Raw genomic sequence first — 23,012 nt, 5'->3', positions numbered from 1 at the left:
GCTGCCTGAATGAGCCTTCTAAAGCCACAAGCTGGTCACCCCACTCCCTTAATTAGAAAACCCTTCAGGGACCTGCCACTGTCCACGGGATAAAGTTCAAGCTCCTCAGCATGGCCCACAGGGCCTTCCACCATCTGCCCCTGCTGACACTTGAGGCCTCATCTCTCCCCACCCCCTTAGAAAGTACAGACACCCCCACACCCCCCACCCCTGTGCTCTTCTCCCGCTCACTCTCCCTCAACCATCCCACAGTGGCTCCTCCTGTGTCAGGTCTCAGCCTAAACATCCCTTCCCCAGGGGCCTTCCCTGTGCCCCAGCTGGATTAAGCCCCCATTTGGTGCTACCTTGCCACCCTGTCACCCACATGCTACCAAATAATTACCAATTTCGTGTCTGTCTTCCCCTGAAGACTCCAAGCACCACAAGCATAGGCACCCTGTTTTGTTTTTTTTTTATTATTACTTTTTGTCTTTTTTACTGACCGGTAATGGGATCGCAACCCTCGGTGTCGCGCCCGCACCACGCTTAGCCAGTGAGCGGGAACCGGTCTCCACATGGGATCTGAACCCTCGGCGTGAGCGCTGCCGCACTCCCAGGCGGCGCACTCTCCAGTGCGCCACTGGGCCGGCCCTAGGCACCGTGTTTTGTTCTCCATTATCTTCCAGTGCCTAGAACGTTGGCACATGGCAGGGACCCCCTGAGCATGTGGTGAATGCACAGATGAATGAATGCCAGGTACCCCAGTGGGACTCCCTGAATGCACGAACACACAGGAAGTCTCAGAATCATAGGTATGCCCATTTTACAGATGGTAGCTGAGGCACAGAAGAATCGGGATCTGCACAAGATCACCAAGTCAGCTCACCAGGTCTTCTGATTCTCTGTTCCATGGGCTCCCTCCAGTATCCTACACCTACCTATTAAAAAACACTTCTGGCGGGCCGGCCTGTGGCTCACTCGGGAAAGTGTGGTGCTGATAACACCAAGGCCACGGGTTCGGATCCCATATAGGGATGGCCGGTTCGCTCACTGGGTGAGCGTGGTGCAGACAACACCAAGTCAAGGGTTAAGATCCCCTTACCGGTCAACTTTAAAAAAAAAAAAAAAAACTTCTGGCAATGTTATTTTTATTCTAGGGACCAAATCGTAAGGTAAAAAAGAACAAATGCATTCCCCAGCCCCTGAAAGGAATCATGTGTGTTCTGCTACTCAAGGAAAAGAAGATTAAAGATTAAAGGAACAAGTAAACTGGTATTTTATTTATTTATTTATTTATTTTTTGAGTACAGGTTACAGATTCACAGAATCTAAGATAAAAATTAGCAGAACTGCCTTGGACTAATTTACTAACCAATCAATTAAATTAGTCCGGGCTGGTTGGTTAGCTGTTGGTTAGAGCATGGCCTTCTAACATCAAGGTCCAGGGTTCAGACCCCGTAAAAGCATTGTATGAAAAAAAAAATTAAGTTAGTCCAACCAGCTGAGGGAACGGAAGCCAGGGAACGACTAATTTTCATGTTAAGCACACTTGGTCCTTCAAGCCAAATGTATAGCCATTTATTAGCAAGCAGCAGCAATTAACCTGGCCAAAGATTTCAGAGTGGCTCAGCAGCTGCCTGAGTGCCTGACCTCACCTCCCCGCCCGAGCTCCTGGGACGGAGGACGAGCACAAGTGTCTGTCTCTCTCTGGCCTGCAAAGCCTTCTTGCTTGGGAGTAGTTTTTATCTCATGCTTGGCAGGCTGCCCTTCCGCCACCCCCCATCCGAGGCAGCTGTCAGAGAGGAGGAGTAAGGATCAGTGACTCCCAGGTGGATAACACTCCCGAAACCAGGGAAGACTGTCACAGAGTGCCTGGCATCGGCACTCCCTGGCTCCACAGATGCCCTCCAAGGTTCCTTCTCACTTTACCACTTGGAGCCAGAGTCCTCCACCCTGGGACCCTCTACCCCAAGGATGGCAGAAAAGGGACGGAGGCAAGGCCAGGGAGGCAGTCAGTCATCTAAGGTTTTTTTCTTCACCACCAGAGCCCCTGACTTGTCACCTTGCGGCCAGATGAGTTTGGGCAGGTCCCTTAGACCCCTCTGGCCTCACTTTCCCCCCCAGTGGACAAGGAGGGCCTTCCCTCTGTCCTATGTTCAACAAGCATTCAAGGAAGCCCCAGCAGCCAGGCATGGGTGAGGATACAATCCAGCATCAAAGAGACCCTGCCCTTGAGAGATGTAAGACATATTTGCTGCTGCAGAGCTGGGACAGAGCACACAGTGCTCCCCTGAATGGACTTGCCTCAGAAAATAAGAGTCCCTGGAAGTCAAAGTCCACTGACAAACGTTGTATTACATAATATTGAACACATGCAAATTATTATAATAATATAATAATATGAATGTGAATATAAGCATAAAATATCCAGGAGCTCCCACCAACCTAAAAACTAGCATGAACATTGTCTCTGAAGCTCCCTCTGGGCTTCCCCATCCTCCAGCCTCCCTACCTATACAGTGTGACGTTTGGGGTTTATCACTCCCTTACTTTTAAAAATAGGTTCACTACCTATGGATCCCTAACTTTTTCTGAACTTTGCTTGATTTTTGAGCCTTTATATAAAAGGTTTGTATGTAGACTTCTGTGACATGCGTTTTTCATTCATGTTTCTATATTTCATTTACATGTAGCTATAATGCATTCATTTTCTTTCTTTTTTTTTTTTTTTTGTCTTTTGTCTTTTTCCGTGTCCGGTAACGGATCACAACCCTCAGTGTTGCCCCCGCACCGGACCGGGGACCGGCAACGGGATCGCAACCCTCGGTGTTGCTCCCGCGCCTCGCTCAGCCAGTGAGCGGGAACCGGTCTGTATGCGGGATCCGAACCCTCGGGCGGGAGCACCGCCGCACTTCCCAAGCGGCGCACTATCCAGTGCGCCACCAGGCCGGCCCTAATGCATTCATTTTCACTGCTATATAATATTCCATTCTGTGACCTCCATCATTCTCCCATTGAGGGAGGTTTGGGTCATTTCCAGTGTTTTGTCATATCAAAGATTGTGGATATCAAGTTTCTTGTACATGACTCTTGGCATGCTTGCCCAAGAACTTCCCTAAAAGTGAACTGCTGGGGCCGGCCCGTGGCTCACTCGGTAGAGTGTGGTGCTGATAACACCAAATCAAGGTCGTATAATGTATGCTATACGAAGTTATTACGGGTGTGAAAGTGGGCCACCCAAGAGGAAAAGCAGGGCCCACAATCACCTCTTTCCAGGGGCCTGTTTCACCCCCAGCAGTCACAGAGCCGAGTGGGCCCTGAGTGCCCGCGGCCTTGGTGTTATCAGCACCGCACTCTACCGAGTGAGCCACGGGCCGGCCCCGGTCATCTTTTTTTAAAAAAAAAAAAAAGTGAACTGCTGGTCTTAGCACATATGTGTGTGTCACGCAAGTCCCTTTCCTTCATAACTGAACACAGAGTCAAATGTGTTTAAGTCCAGTGAGCACCTGAAGGAGGCAACAGTGTGCCGTGTCCACTCATATATAGATTTCCATCTGTGCCTGAATGAAGTTTAGAAGACACACTGACACCCCTAGTCACTGTATCAATATTTTCACTTTTCCATTTTCCACTTGATAAAGCAGCTATAAGGATAAAACCTAACGCAGACATCAAATTCGTGCACAAATTATGAACTTGTAGGAACAAAGATGGAGACGCTGCCAAAAGAGGACTGTCTGCTGGTGGGTGGCCCCACTGCAGTGCTTGCAATATCCCTTTCTCAGTGGATGAGCAGAAATCAGAATTCACAAGGAGGGCTGGCCACTTAGCTCAGTTGGTTAGAGCGCAGCCTTATAACACCAAGGTCACGGGTTCAGATTCCCCTACCTGCCAGCCTCCAAAAAAAAAAAAAGAGTTCCCATAAGAATTCACGGGCTGAGCCCGTATGACCGGTGCGTTCACAGCGCTCACTGGCTGAGCGTGGTGCGGCCAGTCTCAAAAAGGACAAAAAAAAAAGAATTCACAAAGAAGTTTAGGAGCAATGACATATCACAGACACAAGTGCAGGTTGTATGAAAATCCAAGGTGGGGGTCAAGGACCACGGATGGATCGTCCTTTCATTGGCATTTTTTACACGGCACAGTCCTCAACTATATACAGATCCCCACCCCCAACCATGCATGTGAGCCACTCATCATAGAATTCAGTAGGTGCTTAGCACATGTTTGTTTAATGTAGGGCACCTAGGAAGTGCCCACAGGAACAGGGTCTCTACACTGAAAACTCCCAGAGGCACCATTCACAGGTGACAGTGGTCTAAGTGGTGCCCCCTCATGTGCAATGGGCAGACCCCACACTGGGGATCAGAAGAGCTAGCGTTGTACAGCCAGGAAATGCTGAGGAAAGAAAATGTGAGCCTGGAGCCAGAGGGAGCTCTCTTTTCTGCTTCCGCCTTTGCCAGTTCCAGGAAATATCTTTCTGGTCACTTCCCTTACCCAGTTCAGATGGAATCTCTTGCCATGGTTAGGGACCAGCCTGAACAATAGCAGGGGCTGTTCTGTTCCTGCATTCGCTAACAATGGCCAAAGTATTTGGGCAGCTCATAGAAATATGGAAAAAAAAAAAAGACTTTTTTTCTCTTCCACAAAAGCAGAGCTGCAGGGAGCAACATAATGGCCACTTCCTCTGCCAAGGGACTTGAGTAATGGTTTTCTGAATCTTTAAAACTGACTCACTATTTTTTAAATAGGGAATGATTAATTATAAACCACCCATTGGCAAGTATTGCCTGTCACAGCACTGCTTCAAGATTTATTCCTTCCAGAACCTGCAAATGACACTGTGTTAACTATGCTTTTAAAAGCACTGTATGCACAGTGATCACAATAAATACTCATAGAGGAAAGACCATAAGAAAATATATTTGTTAAAGTCAGAGTGGGTAGTGCTGCCCCACCCACTCACTCTCCCACCCCCTCAGCCCTCTGCCTCCTGACCAGAGTCTCTGAGTCAGTCCCTGTGACACCCAGGGGGGAGGGGGGTGGGGGTCCCTTGTGAGCAGCTCTTTGAAGAAGTGATGTTCACAGAAGTGCCCTCCCATCGTACTCTGCCCCCCTCTGCAATCACTAGAGGTGATTTCTTTCTCTTCCTTTTCTCTTTCTGTGGTTTTTGAATTTTCTGTAAGTTGCTTGTATTACTCTTCTAATTATATATATATATATATAAAATAAAGAAGCTGCATAGCCTGGGTTTATTACATCCAGGGAGGAGAGAGAAGGGAGAGCAGGGCGCAGTGGGCCCTGGGGGACAGGGTGGGGCAAGGGTGGGTTTTTTTCAGGGCCAGTAGCTTCTGAGAGCACCTTCAGACCAGAGCACCCACCGACCCTTACAGCTCTATGCTGTCACTGTCACCACACCTTGCACCCTGGCCCATCCTTCCCCTGCAGGCCTTATCCCCGTGTGGACACAAGGCACCATCTCTGGGCTCAGCTTCAATTCCTCCCCAGGTGTCCCTGTTTCTCTGTTCCCTAGGAGTCTGCCAGGGGCCACAGCAGGGAACCAGGTGAGAAGGGGGCTCCTGAGAGCACGCCTTCCTGCTCCTGGGAGACATGACCAGGCCATTCTCACGTTCCTACCCAAGCCTGACAAGCTGCACACAGCAGGCCCTGGGAGATGGGGGTGGGGTGGAGGGGAAGGGTGTGGCGGGTGCTGTGCAAGCTGAAATTCAGCAAAGAGCACACAATTTAGCATTTGTCTTCGAGCAATTGCTCAACCATCTGGAGCCAGGGCTGCAAGCCTGTTCCTGTCCCCTCCTTAAGAATTCAAGAATTTTTGTGCACCATGATGTGCAAGGCCAGAAATTCCTAATCCATAAGACAGAACTGGCAGTTATTGAACACCTACTATGCGCTGGCAGTGCTGTCCACCTTTTCCATATCATAATCTTGTTTAACCCCCACAAAACCCTGTGGAAAACTTAAAACCACCTGTAATACAGGCCACCCTGGGATAAATGTCACTGACACATTGAGGGAGTTGAGGGATAAATTATTCGGAAAGGGGAAGAGAGATCTGAGCTGGGTCTTGAGAAATGAGTGGGAGTGTGATAAGTGAAGCTGCAGGGAATGGCACTCCATAAAGAGGGAACAGTATGTGCAAAGGCATCAAGAATTGAGAGTCCTGGGGAAGGCTGGTTTCTGGAGTGTCTGAAATACAGTAAAGAGGGAGATGGAACCTATGGGGAACAGGGAGGGTGTGGGCACCCTCTAAGGGGATCAGACCTGGCTCTGCAGGCAGAGGAAGGCCTTGGCAAAGGTGTGTAAAAGCTCAGTGCCCACCCTGCCTCCAACCCCAGCCTCCAGGACAGGAGCCAACGCTGCTTCTTGCTTCTATTTCTCTTCCAATCCCCTTAAGAATGAACCATCCTGATTTGAGTATCACATATTGTACCCAGGTATTGATATTCAAGGCTGTACCCCACAGATATGTACAATCAATTATGTTTCAATAAAAAATGAATTTGTAAAAATTAAGAAAAAAAAGAGAGAATGAACCAACTGTCCCCCAGCTCCTAGTGCATCATAAGGCATCACAGAGGCAGGAGAGAGAAAGAGGCAGCCAAGGACTATGAGCCTTCTTTGCTCCTGGGGAGGGATCATCCTTTTTCCCGGCTCCTAAGAAGAAATGGGATTCTGCAGAGAGGAGGAGAAAGTACCTCACCTAGGACTAAAATTTTTTAAAAAGGCACTATTCCCTCTGGAAAACAAACCTCCCAAAAGCTCCTCCTCAACCATCAAATGCACTTGGTGTCTGGTTTGGTCACAGTTCAGACACTGACTACTAATTGGGTGGGGATAGGCTGACACAAATGCCTGCTTTGATTTGTTCTTTAATATAAAGTACATGTCTAAGGGGCTGGCCCGTTAGCTCACTTGGTTAGAGAGTGGTGCTAGTAACACCAAGGTAAGGGTCAGATCCCCTCCCCAGACAGCCGCCAAAACCAAAGAAATTTAAAAAATAAATAAAGTACATCTCTGAGAGCGGGAAGCAGCTTGCTTGGCATAGAGGAAGAAGCTTATGTTGTCAAGTGACAGGAGTTCTAGTCCTGTCTTGCCAACCAGGCAACCGCGGGCATGTCACTGCCCCTGGCAGAGCTGCTCCCCTTCCCTGCAAAATGAGGGTTCAGACTGAGATCTGGGGGTCCCTGCTGGCCCCCATTCCTGTGGTCCAGCATCCCATCCCCCCGACCTATTTGTTCTTAGAGGGCAGGAAGTACATCTGTTGATCTCAGACAACACCCAGCTTGAAAGCATAATTAATCTATGGATTTACTATTTTCATAGTTGATGACTTTGGGAGAGGGATAACGGCAAGTTCATCCCGGTGCCCTCAGACAAATGCTTCTTTCTCCCTGAGAGCTGTAGGGAAGGGAAATTCTCACAACTTCCCTCGCCTCCTATTCCTCAAGGGAAAGAGTTTAGGACCTGGATAAACCCCAGCGAGCAATCCCACAACTCCCTGCCCCTGTGGCCCAAGTAATCCTTTCTCCCAGGGCAATGGGCTCCCCACCATGGCCCGAACACCCCTGGAGCTGGGACTTTGCAGAGCAGCTCTGGAAAGCAAGGTTCTTCCCCATTTGGGGCCTAAGTTTAGGTGCTAGAAACCCAAACAGCTTTGCTGTCTTTATACTTTTTTCTCTCTTCAAGTAAACTTGCAAATGTCAATAACCAGAGAAAAGCACACACTCGGAGTCACATATTTCTCAACTCTTGCAGCTTGTTGTTGCTCTTGCCAGCAAAAACAAGTTCGGCTTCCTGGCCCCATTTATGTAAGCAGTAAAGCAGAGGCCAGCCCACCACCGAGGACACAGGCTTAGCTCGTGCCTGCTAATCCCACTGTCCCTGCTACTGAGCGGGGACGCGGGGTCCTGGCTGCCTAGGCCAGCTGGCAGCAGAGGATGGCCTCCAGCCTCACTCAGCTTCTCAGGTTGCAGAGGCACAGGATTTCAGAAGGTCCCCTTGCAGCAATAAAGGTTTTGATCTGAAAGGAGATGTTGTACTGGAGAAGTCCCCAGGAAATGGATGTGGGCACCTCATGTCCAAACAGAAATGAACTGAGAATTTGGTCCCCAGGAGCGAGAAAAAGTTCCCAGTACTCTCGGTGAGCCCTCCTTGCGTTCTCCATAACAATCATTCCCAGCTAGGAGCACTTACCCATGCCAGGAGCTTTACCTAAGGGCTCTCCACCCCTCACAACAACCCTGCTAGAGGGAGGCTTATCCCCGTTGAGGAACGTGCCCAAATTCACACAGCTAGTGAGTGAGGGAGTCTACGCCGGAACCAGTGAATCTGGCCAAAGTCCACCTCTCTCCTCAGCCCAGGCACCTTTCTGTGTCCACCTCCAGCTCCCCCTCTCTCCAGGCTGCCCATCACCCTCTATCTCCCCCAGTTTCCTCTTCTCTGCCCTTCTCACATCTTTCTACCCTTCACAGACATGGGAAAGGGAATCCTGAGGCTTGAAGGGCGTGCATAAGGGGGCAGTGGGCTTCCTCACCACAGTCTGCCACTCCTAGGGGGACCTGGAGGGGGGTCCGTCTCAGAAGTCAGGAGTCACACCCTTACGTCTCTCCTCTACCCTGTAGCAGAGCATCTGTATGCTAAGTCATGGCTTAAGAGTGCCTCCCCCTCTGACGACAAATCTCATGCTCTCCCCAGGTCATCATTCACTTCTCCCTAACATCCCACAGGGTGCCCTCGGCTACCGCTGCAGGAAAGGCAAGGCCGCAGGCTATGGCAAGTCAAGACTCTCAGGGTCTAAGCCGAGACCCCTGCTGCCTTCTCTAACTCGGCTCCCGGTCCCACCTTGTCCACAACCCCCTCTTCTCAGATTACTGCTCTGGCTGGCAGCCCTACCCCCACACACGTGTTTGTACTTCTTGTACCTGCTTGTATTTGTCTTGTATTTGGCGGAGTCAGTATTTACCTTGGCTTGGCCTTCCTCTCCATCTGCACTGCGGACTATACACTGCTGGGGAAGAGGGCCTGGGAGAGAGGGTCCTTTGGACCCATAAAAAAGGTAGTGCTGGATGCTGACTCAGACCTGTACATGTGACCAGCTCCTCAGGAGAAAAACATTTAATCCTCCCCTGGCAGCATCAGAGGTAATCACCTGGCCCTGGTCCAAGAAGGTCTGGCCTGGGTCACCTCTCAGAGATTATAAACTAATTAGAGGAAAAGATATCTAAGGACGGCAAACAATCCAACTCCCCCACCCAACCTAACCCCAGGAGCAGATTGAGAAATAAAAAGATTAAGGGCAGAACTGAGCAGGGCCTAGGAAGAAAGGCACTGACACCCACAAGTGGACGCACACAGGACTTTGGTCCAGAAGGGATGCGAGGAGGAGCTACAGCTGGGGAGTGGGTGCTGGGATAAGGACTGCTGTTTTAAAGCTGTGAGGGCCCTTAAGGATAATTCAGGCAAACCCTCCCCATTTTTATAGATGAGGAGAAGCAGCCAGTGTATAATGTAACAGACTGGAACCCAGGGCTCTGGGACTCTCAGTCCGTGTTTACCCCATGGTCCTCTGCCTTCCCAGGAGTATAGCACGAAGGGTCCTGTTTTCCCATCTCTGAGCACAGCCTCAGAGCCTAACCAGTTTGGCCCATAGTCAGTGTTTTCCATGTACTTCTGGAAGGTGGGAGAAGGGCAGCAGGAAGAGAGAATCTGATATATGCCCCTCATCCCATCCCAAACCAAATCTACCAACCACCACCCTCCCCCAGCTTCCACTCCCCCACCCCTTTAGATATGAGGAAGCAAAGCTAAAGATATAAAAAGTCACAAGTGGAGGTGTGGTAGGGAGTGACTGCGAGGGGTGGGGAGAGGCTACCGGGACTAGATCTGTTCAGTTATTACTATGAATTGTGGTTCCATGGGTATGCTCATCTGTGAAAATTTATCAAGTTGTCAGAATCCTACTGACCACGCGCTTCTGTAGGTGTGTTACACTGCCCTAACACCCAAAGGCCCCACTCGTGCATTCTCACCACTGCCAAGCTCAAGCCTATCTCCCCCCACCCCATGTGCCATGAGCCTGTGTTCACACAAGCACACACACTGGGCCAGCTCCTTCCATGTCACTGTTAAGGAAGTGTTCAGAATGGAAGCGGACCAGGCACTTCTAGCCTCAGTGAAACCTGGAAGTCCAGCTCTCCTGCCCAGCTAGTCCTCCCTTATATATAAGCACCATCAGGCCTACCATGTTCTAACACAACATTATAAATATGCCAATCCTCCCTAATTTAATCTCTAAAGCTTACTCGATCCTAATAAATATACCAACAGGACTTTTTTTTTTTTTGAACTAGGAAAATTGACTCTGAAGTTCAAATGGAAAAGTAAACAAATGAGGACAGCCAGAAAATTCTGAAAAAGCAGAGAAATGAGAGCAGTATTAGCCTAACTTTAAAGCATATTGTAAAGCTGCAATAATTAAAACAGCATGGTACTAGCACATGAATAGAGAGACACAACTATGGAAGAAACTAGAAAGTTCAGAAATAATAAAAACAAAAATAGCTCAGTCTGCACTACTGGGTACAGTGCACCTCAGATGCACTCCTAAGGGTAGAAGCCACCAGGCAGAACTAGCAAGGGATGGATGTGAGAGGGGAGGCTGCTGAGGTTCAGCTACAAGTCAAGCCTGAGCCCAGGACAGAAAAGCCTCTGACTCTGCAAGGGGACTTTTGACCTCTTTGGATCTCAAGGCAAGAGGAGAGGGTAAAGCACACAGATTAACCACCCAAAAGAGACTCCCCAGAGGCTTTATCCAGACAGAGGGTCTGAGGGTTTAAAGCCTTTCTTTGCCATCTTCCCTTTGCCACTGCAGCCCTTAAGGATCTCTCTTCAAAAGACTCTAACAGTTAATGAGATGACATTTAGCACTTCCCTGTTTAGCTGGAGTCCAAGGGGCTGAATGGCACCCCCAAGCTTCTCCAGGGCAAGGGACATCCATGTGTCCCCATGTAGCCCTCTGCTCCAGGCCCTCAGGTAGTACAGATTGTTAAAGAGAAGGCAGGAATTTTCCTGTCCACAATAAGAGTATAGGGAATCCCTAAATATTTTTATATTTCCTTCAGGCCTTCGCTCAAATATTATCTTCTCAGTATCAATTCTACATGCCACCACCCCACCCCACCCCCAGTATACACACACAGTGCCTATCTCCCTTCCCTGTTTTATTTTTCCTCTTTAGCACTAATCACTGTCATACTATATATTTAATTTACATCCTGTTCATTGTCTCCCCCACTAGAAGGAAGCACAAATAAGACAAGGATTTTTGTCTGATTTGTTCACGGCTGTTTCCCCAGCTCTTAGAACAGTGTCTGGAACAAAGTAAAAGCTTGAAATATATTTTTGGAATGAATGAATGATTAGCCATATTTACTTAAATACTTGCTCTGCGCTAGGACTTTTCTAAACATTCTGTTACTTAGTCCATTTACACTTCATAACCACCCTGTGAGGTAGTATAATTGTTTATATTTTCTAGATGGGGGACACTGAGTCTCAGAGACATTCAATCATTTGGCCAAGGTCACATCATTTTTACATGACAGAGCAGGGCAGAAATCTGTCTGGCTCCAAATTCTTAGCCATTACCTATACAAGATGAGCTAGGTTCAGGTGGAGGAGAGAAGGTGGAGAAGGATAAAGGAAGAGGCAACAGAAAACCTCTGGAACTCTAGACCAGCGTTGTCCACTAGAATTTTCTGCAATGATGAAAATGCTCTGAATCTGTGCTGTCCAATACAGCAGCCACTAGCCACAAGTGGCTAGTGAGCATTTGAAATATGACTAGTGCAACTAAGGAACTGAATTTTTAATTTGATTTAATTTTAATTAATTTAAGTTTAAATAGCCATATATAGCTAGTGGGTACCATATGAGAGGGCACAGCTTTAGACTTAGACTAGCTCTGGTGACTGGGAGGGAATGTTCTCACTTACTGGGTCTATGCCAAGCAGGCCTGGTGGGATCAGGAAAGGGAAGAGGGAAGAGGGTGCCTATTTACAGCAGTGAGCACCTTCCTTACTTTGTGTAATGCTTACCAATGCCAGTAAGGGGAGTATTTACTTGGGACCCAATTCTCTGAGAGTCCAAGATGAGGTCAAGATCAGTGTGCTTGTTGCTTTGGGACCTTGGTCCTCAATCAGAAGAGCTTCCTCTCGGGGCCGGCCCGGTGGCGCACTGCGCTAGTGCGCCGCTTGGGAAGCGCGGCTGCGCTCCCACCGAGGGTTCGGATCCCACATACAGACTGGTTCCTGCTCACTGGCTGAGCGAGGCGCGGGAGCAACACCGAGGGTTGCAATCCCGTTGCCGGTCCCGGTCCGGTACGGGGGCGACACTGAGGGTTGCGATCCATTGCCGGACACGGAAAAAGACAAAAAAAAAAAAAAAAGAAGAGCTTCCTCTCTCTACCTGTCCCCCCAACCCCCTGACAATTTGTCTATGGGTAGCTGGTACCAAGCGGGATGGGTCAGAAGACTGGGTTTTCTCGGTCCCTCTCAGGATTCACACTTGACCTTTTTCAGGCTCCTTTTAGGGTGGAGTCTGTATGGCTGATCCCACACAGGCCTCATAGGCTTCACACAGACTCAATAAATGTTTGCTGCAATGAATAAACAAGGGATAGAGCCAAAGCAGGGAAAGATTTCTGGCAACTGGGAGCCACATGGGGGAGGGCCTTCAATCAGTTCCTCAACCACACCATTTAGGCAAAAGTCCTCAAACCTGACAGTGTCTAACAATCACAAAGGGCAGTTGGAAAAAATGACATTTCCCAAGCCTCACTCCCTGATATTCCTATTTAATAAATCTGGGGTGGGGGCCAAGAGCCAGCATTTTTACCAAGCCCCACCACCTCCACCCCCAACACACATGCCAAATCTGATGCTAGACCCAGAACTACCCTTTTGAGAAACACTGATTCTGGGTGAGGCTTGGAATGCAGGTAGGCACTGGGAGCAGGAAGAGGCGGCCCTAAACGGAAATTCAGAAGTTGAGAGAGGACTTTGAGATACTTAAAGTTGTATGTGCTTGTTTTGTGTATTTTCTTGCATTACAGAAAAAGAGGGAACTTGAGTCATCCACGATCAGGCCTTCTACTCCCAGCACCTAGAGTGCTGGAGCTGGAAGAAGCCTGAGTCCCAGCTGGTCCGGGCCCCCAGATGGCAAGTACACCTGGCAGATCCTGGACTAGTGGGCAGCAGCTCATCCCAAAGAAAGCATGCCTCCCAGCTGTAAGAGCCCTTCAGCCCAGAGAGCCAGAGGATTTCCCCTCAAAGCCAACTCCAGCCTCTGCTACCCCCTCTGCCCCTCACTTCTCTAAAGTGAAACATCTCACAGTCATTCGCTCCATGCTTCCTGTATAATTTCTTTATTTTTACTCCCCAGTTTGTGGGCTGTCTCTGTGTGGGTGTGGGAGAGAAGCTGGGTATTTCTACTTCTCTGCATTTTCCTTCTGAGCTGGGAGGGCTTTCACTTCCTCCCTAACTCTCAGTTCTGCCTTTCACAGACTGTCCAAGCCATGAGACCACCTTGCCCATCCTTCCTGAGCACCAGGGAAACAGAAAACTGACTGCAATTTGCTGCCCTCGAACTACCTTGCAACCACTTAGTAGCAAAAGGAAGCAATGGCTACAGCTGTAACCTCCCTAGGGCAGATGCCTTGTGGTGTAGTGTGAGTAGCGACAGAGGCAGGCAGGGAACCCAACCAAGACATCAACCCTGCCTTGCATCCCTCTTATACCACCATGGGCAAGCCTGGGCCTCCACGTCCTCTCCCTCAGCCTCTTCTGCCCCAGCATTCAGCCAGAGGAGGATTACTCTCCACTTGCCCCCAAACACCCCCAGCTCTGCCTGCTGGTCTAGTTCTACATTTGGGATATCTCAGGGATATCCCACACTGGAGCACAGAGCCATAGGAAGGGTTGGTCTCCACCAACTAGGCCTGACAACTTCCTGTCCCACCTCTCTGAACCTCAGTCTCCTCTTTCGAACAAAGTTATATGTAGATGCAGTGGAAGACTAGAAAATATGTATAAAGCACAGGAGGACTCAATCAACAGTGGCTGTTACTGGCAGGAGCTCTAAACGTGTATTGAAAAGGAATCCCTTTCCTTTTCTCTTTCAAGCACAAGGACCACAACCATCCAGAGAGCAAAGAGCCGCAGGCACTCCATCCCAGATCAAACACCGAGTGCACCCAAGGAAGGAGCCACTGTGGTCTAGCAGTGAAAGCCAGAGCCGCCCACCCCCCAGCCACCTATCCCAGAAGCCTGTCGGCTGCCCCTCGTTTTTCCGCTGTGTCCTCAAAGAAGCCGTCAGACCCTGAAAGGTTTGCTCTGGAGAAGCAGTTGCCCAACTCCTCTAAAGGAGACTGTATGGGCAGCTGGGCAGGCAGCCAGAGCCCATCCAAAGGCCTGGCTGCAGGAGCAAGTGCCCCCTGCCCGCTCCCTCAGCCCTCTTTCTCTTGTCTGGAAGAGGAGTCTGGCACAGGCCAGCCCCAAGAGGTCCCAGTCCGTCACCAGCCTCCCTACTCAGTTAAGTTCCCAGAACTGGGGCACTTGGTTTGCCAGAGCTGGTGCTTGCTGAAATGAGTGCGTGCAGCGGGAGGATCAGTGACTCAGCGCCCGTGATGTCAGTCCCTTCACAGTTAGGACACTGTCGGTCCACATATACACCCAGAGGGGTGGGGGAGAACCAGGAGAAGTGACCCCTCCAAAGCGGAGGGTGGAGAGGGCGCTGGTACAAGGAACACCCCAGGCCGGAGCATCACTCCGCTAGGACGCGCCCTCTTGGGCATCCCCTCTTAAGAGTAAATGGGGACACCGTTGTGTCAGACTCACAGGGGCACTGGGAAGAAGACACGGAGTTCGGGTTTCCGAGAACACACCGAGTCCTGTACACAGACGCAGGGAGCTTCCCAGCCAAAGGGCAGTCCCGGGGAGATCTCGGGGCCAAAGGCGCAGGACGCAGCAGGGGGCGCACGAGCGACCGCCCGCGTCCGCACACCTGGGTCAGTCAGCTCTGGGCCGGCACCCGGTGCCCGCGGGGACCCGAGCTAGCCACGGAAAAGGACAGCCGTCACACCTCCTTTCCTCCCTCTAGCCTCCCTCGCGTCTTGAGCGGCCACGGCGGTCTCCCCCGTCCGCCAGCTGCCCCAGCCCTCCAGGTGCGCTCCAAGCCCTTACCCAGCGTAGGGCAGCTCCCTGGGGCCAGCGCCACCCCCGGCGCGGCCAGCAGGATCGCCAGCAGCGCGCAGCGGACGGCCAGCATGTCCTCCTTGGCTAGCTCCTGGTCCCAGAGAGACGGGTGGGCGAGTGAGAACCTGGCGGCCGGGGCGGGGCTCCTGGAGGGCGGGCTCAGGCCCCGAGGCCAGCTCCCATCCCCGGGGGTCCGGCGCTCAGCACACACACGAGTCCCCCGGCTCCGCGCCGCGCTCGGCGTGGCTCCCTCTGGCCCGGCTCGGTGTCAGTGCGACTTCCCACTTGCACATGACTCAGAGCAGCGGACGATCCTGGCAACGCAGGAAAACATTTGAGGAACTCGCGCTTGGAGCGTCTCTCCGCGGTCCCACCGTGCGGTTACGAAAGCCGGAGCGGATGGCGCAACAGCCCCGCGCACCAGCAGACCGGTGGGGGTGGCTTCCTGTCGCCGCGCCGCACCTGAGCCGGGAGGGCAGGCGACCGCGAGCCCTACCAGAACCCCTCCCCCAAGTTCTGTTGATGACAAAAGGCCGTCTTGGCCACCATGGACTCAGTTTTGATTTTGGTTTCGTGAACAGTATTACTCTACGAAAGGCACACCTGGAGAGCGTTCAAGAAGGCGATGTGTCTCTTACCGTTACAGTAAAGCAGTACTTGGCAGCCTGGGTTGCCCACTGGAATTACCTTGGGAGCCCTAAAAACCACAGATGTCTGGGTCCGACAGAGATTCTGATTTAGTCGGTCCGGGCTGAGGCTTGGGTATCGGAGACTCTCCACCTTAACGGTACATTTTCTCTGCCCAGCTGCTGCTCACAGGCTGCAGCAAAGGCAAGCGAAGGGTTTGGGTTCTGGAGTCAAACAGATAAACCTGGGTTCCCATCCAGCTCTGCCACCTACTGTGTCTGTGACTGCTGTTCGAAAATCCGAGTCTCAGTTTTCCTCATCTGTCAGAGATAAGAAAGCCTATAGTGGACAAGGTTATTATGAAGATTCTGGGAGACAGCATCTAAGCACCCAATACAGGGTCTGGGCCTGTGCTCAGTAGATGTCAGAACCTACAAGTCTGCCCTCCTGACCTGACAGAAACTAGCACTTGGCTTTCAGGAGCACCCACAAGGTCCTTTTGAAGTGTCCCTCCAAAGTTCCCCACAGAGCCTACGCCTGATAGGGTGGCATCAGAGCCGAATTTGAAAGGAAAGAAATATGCCAAAATAAGATTTAGGTTGAGAAGCTTCCAGACCAGCAACTGCCCATGTGTGAATGTGCTTTTCCACTTTGGGCTTCAGGCTTGATTCTAACTCAGATCGAGGTTCCTGGGGCAGCTGGAACGGGCATGGTCTGACAGAACCTCCAAGTGGATAGAACCAGGCATGGAAAGACAGAGCTTCTGAAATGCAGCCCTCAGACCACACGCATCTGGATCTTTCTGTGGGAGCCACCTATCAGCAGTGCCAGGCAGAACCAGACACACCCCATGATGAGGGTCGGGTTTGTTTCAACCACTCCCACAGACAGGGAAAGAAAGGTATGTTGGAGGGTAGATCTTTTGGCACCCAGTCCTCTCTCCTGCTATTTAAAATGGGGTTGGGGGCCGGCCCGTGGCTCACTCGGGAGAGTGCGGTGCTGATAACACCAAGGCCCCGGGTTCGGATCCCACATAGGGATGGCCGGTTCGACCGCCTCTGCTTGGTTCATTGGAACACTTATTCTATTTTATAGTATGAAGTGTTTCCCGACTGTAGAATCACAATAAAGCCAAATGAGGTTTAAATTAAATTTGCTGTAGGGCCGGCCCAGTGGCTCACTCGGGAGAGTGCGGTGCTGATGGCACCAAGGCCCCGGGTTCGGATCCCACATAGGGATGGCCGGTTCGCTCACTGGGTGAGCGTGGTGCTGACAACACCAAGTCAAGGGTTAAGATCCCCTTACCGGTCATCTTTTAAAAAAAAATAATAAAAAAAAAATAATAAAATGGGGTTGGAGCAGGGCTGGAGGGTGGTTCCCACTGTGGTTGCCCCTTTCCTCTGTGTGGCACATGCAGACCTGAAAATAATCAGAGGGACTACAAGCTGCCAGCCTGAAACCGGAAGGCTGCAGAAAACATTCAGCTCAGATAGGAGAGTTTAAAATAGGGAGGCTGAAGCCCAGAATAGGCATCTTAGACCCCACCTGTCTTCTGCCTCAAAACAGACTTCTCCCTCTGGGAGCCTGTGCTCTGGAGTCAGACAGATAGAGTTGCCATCCCAACTCTGCCACTTGCTGACTGTGCAACTTGGGCAAGTTACTTAGCCTTTCTGAGCCTCCACTTCCTGATTTGTAAGGTGAAAGCAACAGCATACGAATTATTAGTGTTGTGGGCCGGCCCGGTGGCTCACTCGGGAGAGTGCGGTGCTGATAACACCAAGGCCCCGGGTTCGGATCCCATATAGGGATGGCCGGTTCGCTCACTGGCTGAGCGTGGTGCTGACAACACCAAATCAAGGGTTAAGATCCCCTTACCGGTCATCTTTAAATAAATAAATAAATAAATAAATAAATAAAAATTATTAGTGTTGTAATTCACATTAATAGACCTGGCCCATCTTTATTTTCCCAGCCTCATTTTCTGCATTTCCATGCCTTGCATATAATTATTCTAAATAATTAAATATTATTAATAAATTAATAAATATTCTACAATACTATTTATGGTTTCTCACCTCTGTGCCTTTGTTCAAGCTATTCCTTCCACCAGGAATTCCCTTGCTTTGTCCTACACTCCACTCACCCTTAAGACTCTACTCTGATGTCTTCTCCAGGAAGCTGTCTGGTCTCTTCTCTACTTGCCTGGAATCCCATCATCCACAAAGTCGGATTAGGTGGCCAGACTCTATGCTCCCTCAAAACTCCTTGCTCATTTTGTTTACCCCCATGTCTTCCCTGCTACACCATAAAACTCATCTCTATATCCACACTGCTGAGCAGGGCCTGGCACATGGTAAGGGCCTTTGTCTGGGAGATGTGGCCTCCCCCAGGGTGGACCCTGAGCAAGTTCTCTGGCCTCCTTTTCAAGCCCTGCCTACACTAAGTGGAGTTTCAAAATTTTGGGACCAACATTCCAAGCTTTGTTATGAAAACTACTGATAAGGAAGTGAAGAAAACACACCTGACCTGCCTTTACCCAGGTAGCAGAAGGAACGTGTGGGACATGTCTGAGCCAGGGCACCTCTCTCAGGTAACTGTGCTGTCTACAAAGTGCTTTCGCATACACAGTCTCCTCTGAACTTATCAACCCTGAGGGCTGGAAGGTATTGTCCCCAGTTTTCAGTCTGAGTAGACTGAGGCTCAGAGAGGTGAGGTGACTTATTCAAGCCTGCCCAGCTGATAACTGGGAGCTCTGGGGTGAGAAATGACTCCTGGCCCAGGATTCTCCTTGAGAGAGGGCTCAGTGGGGCCAGGACCAAAGACACAGCAGGACATCTGTCTGCCCCATCACAGCAGGCACTCGGGGTTGCATAGGCTGTAAGGGGCGAGTAGAGGAGCAGAACTTGGTGTTTGGAACACCCCCCTCGAGCCTCCCAAACTCCCTCTCCTTCACCTCTATTCCCGCAGTTAACCTAGAGGGGACTCTCTGGGCTGACTCTTTCCCAGCAAGCAAATCCTCTCTCCCATCTTTGATCTGAAGAGATTAAGCTTTTTAAAGTTTGCCAAAGACAGAGACCAATAGGAAGCCCCATAGGATAAAAATATAAGCTTGTTTTGAATCCAAACGGGACTTAGTCATCACCTGCTACTACTCCCTCCATTTAAAGTTAAAGAAACTGAGGCCTTAAGAGGTGAAGTCTGCATAAGATGGTACAGGCAGTTAGTGACAGAACTGGTCAAAGACCCAGATGTCCTGACTCATAGCGGTCGTTTTTGATTCCCACTCTGCCCCCACCTTCCGGGTTTGGGCTGATGTGTTGGAGCCATTCTCCACAGCCGGAGTTTAAAACCATACCCTTTGTTCTCTGCTCACCTTGGGAGTCTATCTTTAGGGGCAATGATGATTCTGCGAAGTGCAATGGGGTGGGGTTGGACTGACATGCAGACCCTTCCCCTGGCCTCTGGCCCTGGAGTCAGCTCCTGGTTAATCAATAATTACAGGAAAGTGTTCCTTATTCTCTGAAACCTTCCCCTCCCCCTTTCTCATCAGCCTGGGAGGAGGTGTATGGGTAGACAGAGTTATAATATATGGGGGACCATCTGATCAATAGAAGTCAGTGTCACTGACCAATGGCACCCCCAAAGTCAGGCCCCAGCCAGGACCCAACACCTTCACCCTGTCTGGGGAGTCCCTCACTTTTTTGGGGGGTGGGGAGGGGAGTGTGGCTAGCCAGTAAGGGGATCCAAACCCTGATCTTGGTGTTTTAACGTTGTGCTCTAACCATTCGTGCTAACTGGCCAGCCTCAGAGACCCTCACTTTCACAGTAGAGGAATGCAACACCCCTGGCTCTGCAAAATGACAGTCAGTCTCACATCATACTCGATCTGCAATGAAGTTCAATGCATTTTCTGTTCCACTTTCCTTTGCTTCACTAGCTGAGTTTACCTCAGAGAAGGGATTTTAAGCACCATTCTCAGAAAAGGATTATAAAAGTTTCTCCCCTTGTAATATTTATAGAATGTTATGATTTTGTAACTGCTAAAAAGCATCATGATTAAAATTAAGCGTAGAATTGTATGATCTAGCAGTTCCATTTCTGGGTTTATATACAAAGAATTGAAAGCAGGGACTCAAACATATTTGTACACCCATGTTCACAGCAGCATTTTTTTTTTTTTTTATAAAAGATGACCAGTAAGGGGATCTTAACCCTTGACTTGGTGTTGTCAGCACCACGCTCAGCCAGTGAGTGAACCGGCCATCCCTATGTGGGATCCGAACCCGAGGCCTTGGTGTTATCAGCACCGCACTCTACCGAGTGAGCCACGGGCTGGCCCCACAGCAGCATTATTCACAATAACCAAAAGGTGGAAACAACCCAAATGTCTATTGGCAGATGAATGGATAAACAAAATAAGGTATGTACATACAATAGAATATTATTCAGCTTTAAAAAGGTCCCTATATGGGATCCGAACCCGAGGCCTTGGTGTTATCAGCACCGCACTCTACCGAGTGAGCCACGGGCTGGCCCCACAGCAGCATTATTCACAATAACCAAAAGGTGGAAACAACCCAAATGTCTATTGGCAGATGAATGGATAAACAAAATAAGGTATGTACATACAATAGAATATTATTCAGCTTTAAAAAGGAAGGCAATTCTGACACATGCTACAACATGGCTGAACCTTGAAGACATTATACTAAGTGAAATAAGCCAGTCACAAAAGGACAGATTCTCATATGACCCACTTATACGAGGTACCTAGAGTATTTAAATTCATAGATAAAAAGTAGAATGGTAGTTGCTAGCATCTGGGGGAAGGAGAGAATGGGAAGTTATTGTTTAATGGGTATAGTTTCCATTCTGCAATATGGAAAGTTCTGGAGCTTGATGGTGGTGATGGGTGCACAATAATGTGAATATGTTTAATGCCACTGAACTGTACACTTACAAATGGTTAATTGGTAAATTTCATGTTACGTATGTTTTTCCATATTTTAAAAAAAGAATCACAATTATAAGATTAAACCAGCTAGGAGCTTGAAAATCAAGACATACCAAATACATGCATTATTGGGCAGGTGGGGAAGGGGAGATAACTCATGTTACTAAGAGATATAGCATGAAATTCCTTTAAGAGAGTGGGCTTTTTTTAGTACAATAAACAAAATAATTCTATGTGCATAGACTTGAGCCAGTCTGCTTGAGTTCAAATCCCAGCTTTACTACTTACTAGCTGTTTGTCTTTGGGCAAGTTACTTAACTTCTCTGTGCCTTGATATCTCCATCTATAAAACAGGGAAAATAAAAGTAACCTCATATGATACCTTTTTTTTTTGAGAATTTAATTAGTTAACATAGGTAAAATGTTTATAAGAATGCCAATACATGGTAAACCCTATATGAGTATTTGTTAAATAAATGTAAATAAGTAAACTTTCCCAAAACATATTCTTTCTAGACAGAGGAGTCCATCCAAATCTTTAATTATAGCTCATTATATCACCCATAAAATGAAATATAATTTGGTCATTGGATGCTTTCTGAAGCCCCTTCTAAGAAGCTCTATGGATTTAACAGTGTTATGGATTAGAGAACCATTTACTAGAAGGTTTAACAGTTCCAGCTGGATTTGCTTCTATCAACAGAAATCTTTTAGAGCTAGGGCATCTACAGTTCCTACTTCTGCTTGCCATTTTACCTTTCCTGGAAGATATTCTTTTTTTTTTTTTTTTTAAAAGATGACCGGTAAGGGGATCTTAACCCTTGACTTGGTGTTGTCAGCACCACGCTCAGCCAGTGAGCCAACCGGCCATCCCTATATGGGATCCGAACCCGGGGCCTTGGTGTTATCAGCACCACACTCTCCCGAGTGAGCCACGGGCCGGCCCATCCTGGAAGATATTCTAAACCTAGATTTCACAAGTGTGCATGAGCTATTTGTTCTTGCACTTCCTAGCAGAGGCTGAATTGCCCTGTGCATTTTTGCAGAATGAGAGTTGAGTTATAATTACCCTTTACATTGTCAATCATATGCTCCATTTGCATTCATTAGCTGGCTCTTTAGCAATCATTTGCATAACTACTTATGCATATACATACATGTGTAAGCAGATTCCTGAGCCAAACTGCCTGAATTTATTTGTTTTGTTTTTTTGTTTTGTCCTTTTTGAGACCGGCCGCACTGCACTCAGACAGTGAGCGCTATGAGCGCACCGGTCATCCCTATATAGGATCCGAACCCGCGGCGGGAGCACTGCTGCGCTCCCAGTGCTGCACTGTCCCGAGTGCACCACGGGCTCGGCCCAAACTGCCTGAATTTAAAGTCAGCTCTGTCATGAACAAGCTAGGGACCTTGGACAATTTATGTAATCTGTCTAAGCTTCACTTTCCTTATCTGTAAAATGGGAATAGTAAGAGTTTCTACTGCGCAGAGTTATTGTGAATATTAACCTAAAGTAGATACTCACTAAAGTACTAAAGTACTTAGCACAGTCCTGGTACCCAGTAAATGCTCAATAAATGTTAGCTTGATAATGATAATAATCTAGATGGGTGGTAATCTCATTCACCCCAGGGAGTAAAGGAAAAAGGTAGATGTTACTTATAATCCGTTTTTTTCTAACTGAAATTTCCCTCCAAGGAAAAAACCTTGTTTATATTAACCATTTTCATTAGTCTCTTTTCTAAATATATTATACACTTTCCTGGCCCATAAAGTGGATTGTGGTGAACATACTTTTATTATGTTTGAAGCAATACAACATAGAGATTAAAAGTTTTTGAGCTGGGCTGGCCTGTGGCTCACTCGGGAAAGTGTGGTGCTGATAACACCAAGGCCCCGGGTTCGGATCCCATATAGGGATGGCTGGTTCGCTCACTGGCTGAGCGTGGTGCTGACAACACCAAGTCAAGGGTTAAGATCCCCTTACCGGTCATCTTTTTAAAAATTTTTTAAAAAATAAAAATAAATAAAAAGTTTTTGAGCTGGCTAGAGTCAAAAAGTCAGACACTAACAAGTGTCAGAGAGACTGTGAAGAAATCAGACCCCTCATCCACTGCTGGTGTGTCGGGCCTCCCTGAGCCAGAGGCCGACAAAACCAAGCGGGAAGAGACCCCGGTCCA

At 48.9% G+C, this 23,012-nt stretch overlaps 1 protein-coding gene across 1 annotated transcript in view; it reads right to left on the bottom strand.

Annotated features, from left to right (window-relative positions):
• Positions 1–23,012, bottom strand: part of IL6R (interleukin 6 receptor) — an 85,467-nt gene that overhangs the window by 27,327 nt on the left and 35,128 nt on the right. Inside the window, exons 2-4 of the mRNA XM_008592849.1 lie at positions 15,240–15,342; positions 14,895–15,075; positions 1,635–1,771 (exon numbers count right to left, since the gene is read on the bottom strand). Coding sequence (XP_008591071.1) covers positions 1,635–1,771; positions 14,895–15,075; positions 15,240–15,342 — 421 coding nt within the window. The remainder of the gene's footprint in view (positions 1–1,634; positions 1,772–14,894; positions 15,076–15,239; positions 15,343–23,012) is intronic.

This window comes from Galeopterus variegatus, unplaced genomic scaffold (genome assembly GCF_000696425.1).
Source record: "Galeopterus variegatus unplaced genomic scaffold, G_variegatus-3.0.2 Scaffold154, whole genome shotgun sequence".
NCBI classification, from domain to species: domain Eukaryota; kingdom Metazoa; phylum Chordata; class Mammalia; order Dermoptera; family Cynocephalidae; genus Galeopterus; species Galeopterus variegatus.
Note: the sequence above shows the minus strand (reverse complement) of the source record. Positions and strands in the feature narration are given on the sequence as shown.